Source organism: Pempheris klunzingeri, chromosome 24 (genome assembly GCF_042242105.1).
Source record: "Pempheris klunzingeri isolate RE-2024b chromosome 24, fPemKlu1.hap1, whole genome shotgun sequence".
NCBI lineage: Eukaryota > Metazoa > Chordata > Actinopteri > Acropomatiformes > Pempheridae > Pempheris > Pempheris klunzingeri.
In genome coordinates, this window is record NC_092035.1 from 1,412,593 (window position 1) to 1,422,988 (window position 10,396).

The 10,396-nt window shown below is 44.2% G+C and overlaps 1 protein-coding gene across 1 annotated transcript; it reads left to right on the plus strand.

The window, feature by feature from the left end:
- Window positions 1–162: 162 nt before the first annotated feature.
- On the plus strand, window positions 163–7,827 carry desmb (desmin b). Its single transcript, XM_070855599.1, has 9 exons — window positions 163–776; window positions 3,108–3,168; window positions 3,285–3,380; window positions 4,675–4,836; window positions 4,920–5,045; window positions 5,135–5,355; window positions 5,700–5,743; window positions 6,199–6,287; window positions 7,681–7,827. The coding sequence occupies exons 1-9, from the start codon at window positions 202–204 to the stop codon at window positions 7,720–7,722; spliced, it is 1,416 nt and encodes a 471-aa protein (XP_070711700.1). The 5' UTR covers window positions 163–201; the 3' UTR covers window positions 7,723–7,827.
- The last annotated feature ends 2,569 nt before the right edge of the window (window positions 7,828–10,396 follow it).

Sequence of the window (10,396 nt, forward strand, 5' to 3'; positions counted from 1 at the left end):
AGAGGAAGAGAAAGAATGGGGGAGTAGATGGAGAAGAAGAGGAGAAAGACAAGGAGAAAGAGAGACACAGGGAGGGCAGTTCACAGGGAGGAGGTGGTAAAAGGCGAGGGAGGGGGTAACTACAAATAGCCGGGGGCAGTAGGTTCTTCTTCAGTGCTCCCCTCTGCTGCAGCCCTCACCAGGCTCTCCTTGTCCTCCAACATGGCCTCCTACAGCTCCTCCGCCCAAAGCGCCTCCTCTTACCGCCGCCACTTCGGCCACGGCACCTACGCCTCGCCCTCCCTCAACCGCTCGCTGCTGGGCCACGGCGGCAGCGGCCTGGGCCACAGCTCCTCCAGGGTCTATGAGGTGACCCGGACCAGCTCCACGCCGGTATACAGGGTCTCCTCCAGCCACTATGGCAAGCCCCTGGCGGCCTCCCGGGCCTCCATCGGGCGCTCCTACGGCGGCATGGGCGAGACGCTGGACTTCAGCCTGGCCGACGCCATCAACCAGGAGTTCCTGACCACGCGGACCAACGAGAAGGCCGAGCTGCAGCACCTGAACGACCGCTTCGCCAGCTACATCGAGAAGGTCCGCTTCCTGGAGCAGCAGAACCAGTCGCTGGCGGTGGAGGTGGAGCGTCTGCGCGGCCGCGAGCCGACGCGCATCGCCGACCTGTACGAGGAGGAGATGAGCGAGCTGAGGAGGCAGGTGGAGATCCTGACCAATCAGAGGTCACGCGTGGAGGTGGAGCGGGACAACCTGGCCGACGACCTGGACAAGCTGAAACTCAGGTGGGAGGGGCGAGCTGGTCTGTGTGTGTGTGACTTTAAGTGTGTGTGTGACTTTAAGTGTGTGTGTGAGAGGCTCATAGATTTTGCAGCAGCTCAAAGGGGAAAATTTATAAAAATGCTGATCAAATAAATCAGAAAATATTGATTTTAAGATGGTTTGACATTGAAAGTAAAGAGAGAAACGTGCTGACCACATGAAGACGGAAGAATATATGGATGGATGGATGATGGATGGATGTTGTGTTTGCAGGAAGTATGATGACGGCTTCATTTTAAAGGAACAAACCGCTGTTTTTACACACTAAACCATTTTATTGCTGATGATTCTGCCTGCGTCAGTGTGTTTAAGCGTTGTCATGAGATAAAAAAAAAAGTCATTTCAACATCATTAGAAAAGAAGATTGAAGATGAGTCACGCTGATGCAGCGAGGACAAGAGTTTTATTTAAAGAAGCTGAAGTTTAACTGAACGACACGCTTCTTATAGAGTCTATTTAAGGCTCAAGGCTCTTTAACATGATGCAGAGGGGCTAAAGGATCGTTGTGATTACAGACATGACAGCAGCAGAAGCCTGGAGCTGTTGCACTGATGCATACTGACTACACCTCAAACACTAAAACATCACAAACAGCATTTCTGTGAGTAAAAATCTGGATGAACTGGAATAAATAAGATCAGATGGAGAAGAAATAACAACCAAGATTTCAAAAACAGTAGAAAAGAAGTTTATAATGCTGCATAGACATTAAAACACAGAAGTAAGGAGGTAGATTCACTCAGGTGGGATTCACTCTTTATATTTCTACACTTTTATCTATTAATATGTAAACTTTTAACTTTGTAAAGCAGCAGAAATAATCATAGTACAGTATAATAATACAATACTCATGATGAGAACTTTTACTGTGGACACATAGATACTTACTGTTATTTAAATGAGGACTTTTACTTGTGATTGGATACTTCTACATACTTAAAATACACCTCTTAATCCTTAATATTGGAATTACTTCACTTAATTAAATGTCAGCCTCACTTGTGCATGACCACAACAATAAATTACTAAATTAAATTACCAATATGGCTGCAGCTACTGTTAATGTGATGGAATAACAGTTATTTTAGTCGGATTGATGCAGCAAAACAAACATAAATGCAGATTCAGCATCTAACAGAAGATATTAAAACTATTAAAGATATAAAGGAATGATTCATTTAAAATAGACGGATGATTATCAAAGACACCAGTCTGCATCTATAAATACTCAAGCTGCTGCCGCAGCTTAAATTTAAGCCCGACAATGAGCTGTTTTTCCTGCATTCACTAGTCTTCATCTTCTGGAAGTGCCCATGAGCAAGACGCCGAATCCCTAACGAATAACAAAAATAGACTTAAAGTTAATCTGGAATATTCTCTGAGATGTTAAACTATAAAAATGATGGATGACCACAGTGTGTGTGTGTGTGTGTTGCTGCCCAAGTCTGACCTCATCACACACACACACACACACACACACCATGTTTACAGTGTCCTCTACTATAAAAGGAGAGGAACGAGCTCCCACATATCTGAAGCACCTCCAGTGATCTGTCCTTTCTCTTCCTCTCTCTGCGGTTTACATCTCAAGTGCCAGTTAAGTTGAAAGGTTCAGAGAGACGACAGTTAAATATCAGATCATCACCGAGAGCTCCTTTAAAGGGATTTAAATATCCGGTGAACATCTGCAAAGGGAGCTTGTTTTATCCAGTTGTGGAAGATTAAACGTGCTGCAGACTTCTGTCTTCTTTGTCGTCTCGCCGCATTTTCATTCAAAGATGCTTTTTCTGGCCGAGCGAGTAAGATGAGCATCTGTTCGCCGCCAAAGAGGATTACAATAACATCTGGTGTTACTTGAGAGCTTTTATTACAACCATAAATGTGCTGTTGACTTGAGCTGTTTCAGGTCACATGTTTAACTGGCAAAATCATTTTTCCAAACAGAAGCAAACGCTTAGAAATGAACTTTAAATGGTATTTTAAACAGGACGAAGCTGCCACTGAGATACTGAGGTCATGTTGTTCTCAGTTTTTCTGTGCATTTAGAGGTTAAAAGCGTATAAGGCCACCTATAATATAATAACACGTCTTCATAATAAACACTTATACAGAAAATAAAGGATGTTAGCTATATAGAGATAAAGATACTTCCTAATCTCCTTAAAATAAGGGCTCCATTTCTAGAGAGAACATATTTCAGCAGCTGATACATCAAATAAAACACACAAAATCAGCCCCAAACTAAACAATCTGAAGACTTTATTCATGGCGTCACTGTCTCTGACCTCCTGCAGACTCCAGGAAGAGATCCTGCAAAAAGAGGACGCAGAAAACAACCTGGCTGCTTTCAGGGCGGTGAGTCCCCGTCGCTCACAGAGGGCCCAAAGTATTTACAATTACTCCAACCAGAGTGTGTGTGTGTGGTTTTTAACGGTGTATCAAGTCACAGCTGATTGCCTGAACTGTTGCAGGACGTGGACGCTGCCACTCTGGCTCGTCTGGACCTGGAGAGACGCATCGAGACGCTGCAGGAGGAGATCGCCTTCCTGAAGAAGATCCACGAAGAGGTTCTCTCTCCCTTCTTCCTCGCTCTCTCTCTCTGTCGCCGTCTGATCAGGATGAAAACCCAACTCAGACACAAATAGTACAGTTTATTTAGTAATTTTGACGCAGAAATTATTGATTGAAAACAAGTACAGTGAGCTCATTTAAAGGAAAGTTGCCACAAATGATGAGAAATCACTGGTGCGCAGCATTACAAAGACTTATGTTTGAAATAAGGAGCAACATACAGAACAAACAGGTGACTCAAGATTATTAAGGATGAGCCAACATCTCAAAGACTTTGGTTTTGGTTCCATCCAGCCACCATCTTTGTTTGTAACATGTGTTTGGCCTGTCTGTCTGTCTGTTAGCATCCGCTGCTACATCTGTCTGTGTGTGTGTGTGTGAGATGACAAATGAGAGGATTGGGGAAGTATACAGTTTCACACACACACACACACACACACACACACACACTGGCAGCAGGCCTGAGCAGTGTTACAGCAGAGCACTGAAATCTCCCACAGCAGATGTACGGCTAAAATTACTCTGTGTCCCAGCTTAGATGTGTGTGTGTGTGTGTGTGTGTGTGTGTGTGTGTGTGCCTCCAGCCTGCAGACTGGTGGCTCTATGATGCCAAAGCCAAGTGGTTGCTACGGTGTTAAGAGAGCGATTACTTGTGTTTTTCAGGACTGATATCAGGTGGTCAGAGGATTATCATAACGCAGCAACCAGCACTGCTGAGAAAACTCTCCTCCGTCTGAAGATAAACAGTCGCTCTGTCTGAGCCTTTGTAGAGACACGTGGCTCTCACGTGATGATTAGGTTTGGTTAAACTACCCAACAGTTAAATGAGCTCACTCCTGAACATGAACAGCAGTAATATGTCTCCACAGCACATTTTCCTGATACTACTGAGATCCTTCTACTTATGTAAGGTTTGAATGCAGAGGAGTATTTTCACTCCCATTTCATAATACTTCCTCCACCACTTTTGCCTTTTGCAGTACTTTGCCTCCTATCTGAACACCCTTGCTGTAACATGTCGTGTCTTGTCATACAGCAGCGTTAAAGCAGTACTGAGAGCAAGCTATCAGGGTAGAAACCTCACGGGAAAGCTTGATAGAAAGCTTGTTAGACCACAGCGTTTTTCCAGGTAGTTCCTACAAACAAAGCACAAAAGCAGTTTGACTTATTTGATGCGTGCACACACACACTGGACGTGTGTTGTCGTGTGAAAATCAACCACCAAAACCCCACTAACCGCCCCTCTCTCCCTCTTGACCCCCATCCAACCGGACCTCCCTCCTCCTGCAGGAGATCCGTGAGCTGCAGATGCAGATGCAGGAGACTCAGGTGCAGATCCAGATGGACATGTCCAAGCCGGACCTGACGGCGGCGCTGAGGGACATCAGAGCGCAGTACGAGGGCATCGCCGCCAAGAACATCTCCGAGGCCGAGGACTGGTACAAGTCAAAGGTGAGAGGAGGAGAGGTTTGCATCGTTACAACACGGCGGGCTGCAAAGACAAAGGCTCCGACCTTTGACCTTTCTCTGTCCAGGTGTCTGACCTGAACCAGGCAGTGAGTAAGAACAACGAGGCGCTGAAGCAGGCCCGGCAGGAAACCATGGAGTTCAGACACCAGATCCAGGCCTACACCTGCGAGATCGACTCGCTCAAAGGCACCGTACGTCTCACCTGAACTACATTTCTAAGGTGTTCCTTGTGCTGCTCGAGCCCCGTCTCACTCCAGAGTTTTCTCTCTGGCAAATCCAGAACGAGTCCCTGATGAGGCAGATGAGGGACATGGAGGACCGGCACGGGCGCGACGCCGGAGGCTTCCAGGACACCATCGCCCGGCTGGAGGCGGAGATCGCCAGCATGAAGGACGAGATGGCGCGCCACCTCCGCGAGTACCAGGACCTGCTCAACGTCAAGATGGCGCTGGATGTGGAGATCGCCACCTACAGGAAGCTGCTGGAGGGGGAGGAGAGCAGGTGATGTGGTGCTCTGATTGGACCAGGTTGTAATTCCAGATATCACCTGAACTACATGGCTGCCTGTATTTTCTGTTAAAGTTAAAGCCTCTAACAGTGAAAAGGTTAATTATGTGCAGTGCATGTGGGATTAAGTGGAACTAAACAGATGGAATGAAAAGACGCTGACTGCTTTAAGACAAAAGGGAATTTAAGTCCCACCTGATTTGTTGTTTATTGTCTGTTTTGAGGGTTTTTAATGTTCGATTCTGTTGGTAGAAGGTGAAGAAAGTTTAATAAACTAACTTTTATTCCAGATAACGGTGCATTAATATACTAAATATATCATGCTTCATGTGTTGCAGGATCACTTTGCCCGTGCAGAGCTACTCCACCCTGAGCTTCCGAGGTACAAACACACCGGCTGTTACCTGAACACACCACTAGAGGACACACCTCTCCATAAGCAGCACAGCGTCTGGAGCCTGTACTGACCCACAATGCAGTTCACCTGGACACAGATATATTATAAAACCTCATATATGACCCATCATGCCAGTGCAGTGACATCATCGGTGCATCAGGAGCAGAGCATGATGAGATAATACAATAAAAAAGATGAATAATTGTATATTGACAAATGTAGATGACTTTTTTTGAGGTCTGCTTTCAGTTTATCAGAATGGAATCAAAAGTTAGATGTTGTCAAGGTGGATTTTTGGATCCTTCGCCACACAACGTTATATTTTAAGATTCGGATTTTAAAATATAGAAGTACACCTTTAATGTAACTGCACATGTCTCGTGTCTGCTTGATTGTTGTTGCTTATTGAGCTAATTATATTTTTTGCTGTGTTTGAACAGAGACCAGCCCTGAGCAGCCGCAGCGCTCCTCTGAGATGCATTCAAAGAAAACCGTCCTCATCAAGACCATCGAAACCCGTGATGGAGAGGTAAAACACAGAGGTCTACACTTTCCTTTTAGTTGTCACTGAAATGAATAAAGAATAATCTCATTTAGTCAACAAAGAGCTCCTTGTTAATCTTTATGTCCTGCAGGCGCTGTTGCTTATCAGTCTTTCCTCTCTCTCTGCTGTCATTTACAAAACAAAGGAACAAAATCCCCACAAATAACCTTTTGAGGATCATCCGTGATTAGAAAGAACAAAATCAGGCCCAAAAAAAGGATCAACAGGTCACATTTTAAACGCTCTCATTGATTTTTCACATATTGACGAGTTTAATCTGCCTCATTTCTGTCCCTAAACTAATGGGCTTACATTTATATTGATTAGTACTTAGACTGGGTCAGCGCTCACTTTAAGTTAATTCTGCCCTAAATAGCCAGAGTCAATGTTCTGCTTTCACAGTGAAAAAGCAGCTCTTCACCTCCTCTCCTGATGAAAGTGTCCTATTTAGAAGTGAAGGTGGAGAAAAGCTCAGTGTGATGACCTGGGATGTTCTGTCATTTCACTCAGAGGCCATTTGACATTTTTCCAAGTAAACACACCTACACACACATGCAGCGACTAGCTCAGGCAGAGAGCGCCACCCAAACACGCCGTCCCACCCGAGTGGAAACACGCTCTCTTGGAAAACATACACCACCGCCGTGTTGGGACAAGTCATGGATGTTTTTGTCCCCGACACAGTCTCAGCTGTATCTCCATCTTCATGTGCAGCCCTGCTGGCTCTACTGAAGGATGAGGAAACCCTTTCAAAACTCCCACTGCAAAGTTTACTGACGTGTTTTATCTGTATTAAGTGGAAAAAACAATATAATCATAACATAACATGATATTTCAACCTGTTTCCAACTTGTATTACAAATGTTCTAGAAATTAGTGTCTTAAAATCAGAAATAAGGAGGCTGCAGCATCATTTTCAGAGAATTTGGTGGATAAGACCAACACGTACTGAGATTAAAAACGTTTTAACATCTCGCCAACAACCCAATAATACCATTTACCACATATAACCAGGATATTAAAACAGCGAGAGAGAGAGAACGTTTAAAGAAATAAAACTTGGGGACTAGATTACAGACAAAGAAGAGGGTTTTTGAAGTGCAGACATGACAAAAGTTAGTTTTGCATTGTGGGAGAATAGCGTGAGGAAAGTGGCTTACATTAACTTTTGTCCCTGAACACACCACCTACTCAAAAACCTGCAGAAAATGAGTGTGCAGAATGGATTTGGGACGCAGCACGATGCTCTTTAACTCTTAAATAAAGCAGGGTGTTATTCAGAGAACCCGTGTGCTGACTCCCACGGTGTCTTTATCTCTCTTTAAACTTATTTTCACATCTTTGAACGTCTCCTGACTGTTGTGTTTCTGCCCCGCAGGTTGTCAGCGAGTCGACGCAGCACCAGCAAGACATCATGTAACGATCTGAAGATAAGAAGAGAAACAAAAACACATCCGTCCTTCCCCGAGTCGGACGGATGAGGAAAACAAACAAGAAGAGGTGCGCAAATCAAAAAAAGTAAAAAGACTTTACAAACTCATGATTATGGCCCGTACTGTTCTTGTTTTAAAGTTATTGCAGCAGGTGAATTTAAAGCAGGGTGGTGGCGTCATTTACTTTATCAGGGTTTATTTATTTTTGCTTAGAGGTCAGTTTTAGCAGGAAAGGACACACACGCATCCATCAGTATTATTATATTTCAACCTGTTCTCAGTGGAAACACTTTTCAAGAATCTTCTCATAAGAAAGAAATAAGGTGGATCTCTGCAGTCGAAGCAAGAAATCAATCACAGATAAAAAAAAAATGACTTGATAAGATGGAGATTTCTTTGCAGAGTGTTGAAAACAGCATATCTGCATCTGAAAGAGGCTGCAAAGGGTAAAAGCATCCTAAATAAAACATTCGGATGCATTCACTTCCTGCTCTGCAATTTAAGTTAAATGCCACAGAGAATCTATGGTTTCACAACAACTGAGCAAATCCTCTGCTTTTGCAGCTCATTTTTTAACCACAAAAAATATGCAAATTGATCCAAATCCCGCCTGGGAAACGCAGCAATGCTGACTTTGTTTATTCCACACACAGCAGCTTTCGTTCGGTGCCTCAAGGTCAGTCACCGTTTGGTCCAATCAGGAGCATTAAGGAGAATGAGGTGAACAGTATGTGCTTGTGCTTATCAATAAAGGGACGCAGAAAGGACAGATAAAAAGGAGGAGATGGAGGAGGAGATTAAGAGGTGTCTGGAGATGAAGGGAGAGATACGAGGGAAGGGGTTGTGCGAGATAGAAAACACAGAAAAGAGAGAGAGAGACTGTTTTCAGGAGAGATAATCCCTTGTGACTTTCTAATATTATGTGCTAATAAAAGTGAAGCGGACTTCATGCCACAGCTGATTGGTGTCTGTATGTCCTTGAGAGAAAAGACGACTCGCACTCATCGATCGTGTACAGGCCCATGGGAACACATGCTTTAATAATCATGGTCATAATTCAGTTTTAAAAAAGCACGGAGTTACTGGCCTACAGTGATGACATTGCACGCTCTCCTTTACAGAACGGCTTGAGAAATAAATAAATCAGCAAATAAATAGATCCCACTGGAAAAGAACATGTCTCAAATAAATTAGAGTCCTACGAAATGAAAAAGAAACTGTTTAAACAAGAAAATGGAAACAAATAACAAAAAAGAAAAAGTTAGTAAGTGCTGTGTTTTATGTACAAATTTCACATCGATGCACATGAAGGGGCGGAGGGTGTTTGGTGGGAGCCAAAACGAAGCCACGCAGGGCGGATCGGAGACGGGACGGGAGGGGTGAGGTCATGCATTTCCCACAGGTGAATAAAAACATACCCTCCCCCCACATTTGCTTTCTTTTCCTTTAAAAAAAAGGTAAAGACGATAACAAAGTATTCACATTTTCACTGGTGACAAAGATGTTCTGTTGTCCCAAAATAAAGAAAATCAATGCACATGATGGAAGGAGTTGTTGGTCTAAGTACAAGTTGGTATGGCCACTAGTCCACTTCTTTATTCAGCCTTGTTTACACTGGCGTCTCAGCCTGCTCTCCACTGTTAAAGGTGCTTTTTATTATCACTTAGGATTAGTATCTGTCGCTGGCTTCCTCTGTGCCCTTTAAACACGGCTCTGATTTGGGCGGGAAATTTGCTTGATTGCTTCGTAGCACAAAACAGAAAAAGGGCGTCGTTCTGCCGCAGCAGCTGGAGCTTACCTTTTAAAGTTTGACACGATGGCAGATGATGGGCTCAGTGAAATACACCTTTGAGCTCAGCTCATGTAATAAAAACATTACTTCTCTGCTCAACAACGTGAATAATCTCTTAGAGGGGAAACAGTCTCCACTGCTGGGATGTAATTCACTTTGTGGGTTCCACTTGAAAATCCTCAAAATCTTTTTCCATATGTGTGAAACCTCAGATGAGGTGCCAGTGTAAATATGGCTCTCTTGCTGTCAGCTAAAAGCAAATCCTCCTCATATATCCAGGCATCTGTGAAGTCAACAAGCCTACTCCACTCCAATATTTTTTACCCTGCTTATCGTAGCTCCATGGCTACCCCCCTTGAAAAACCCTTCTGTGATCACATTTAATGCAAAAACAAGTCATCGATGGGAGATCTGCCAGTAACCCCCCTCCTGTTGCTGAATGGTACAGTCCACGAAGGGGCAAGGCACCCATTTAAACAGATTCCCCGGCCATCGGAGAGCAGTTTGACGCTTGAAGAAGTGTATCGTCCAGCACCAAGGGTGTGAAGGGTTCCCCCCTTTAAAAATGACATTGAAGACGTCTCTCCCCGTTTCAAGGACAGGTTTTGTTGTCCAGATGGCACAGAAAGCAAATGAAAGATCCCGGTTTGCATTTGAGGGCCCTTACTTCCCTTTATGAATCGGTGGATTTTTAAGATGCCAACAGGCTGAGGAATTAGTTGCTTATGCAGCATCAGTTGAAAAACGGCGACGGCGGTAGAAACAGCACGCTGAACGAGGGCGAAGTTGTATTTTGATAGATTGATACAATGCCTGTGTTTGAACCTGAGGCGGGTTTGCACTGAAACGGCGATCCCTGATCGGTTTGA

Coding starts and splice junctions, on each gene's coding strand:
- desmb (XM_070855599.1), top strand. CDS start 202: ATGGCCTCCTACAGCTCCTCCGCCCAAAGCGCCTCCTCTTACCGCCGC. Junction 4,837..4,919: donor AGGACTGGTACAAGTCAAAG/GTGAGAGGAGGA, acceptor TTCTCTGTCCAG/GTGTCTGACCTGAACCAGGC. Junction 5,744..6,198: donor CTCCACCCTGAGCTTCCGAG/GTACAAACACAC, acceptor GTGTTTGAACAG/AGACCAGCCCTGAGCAGCCG.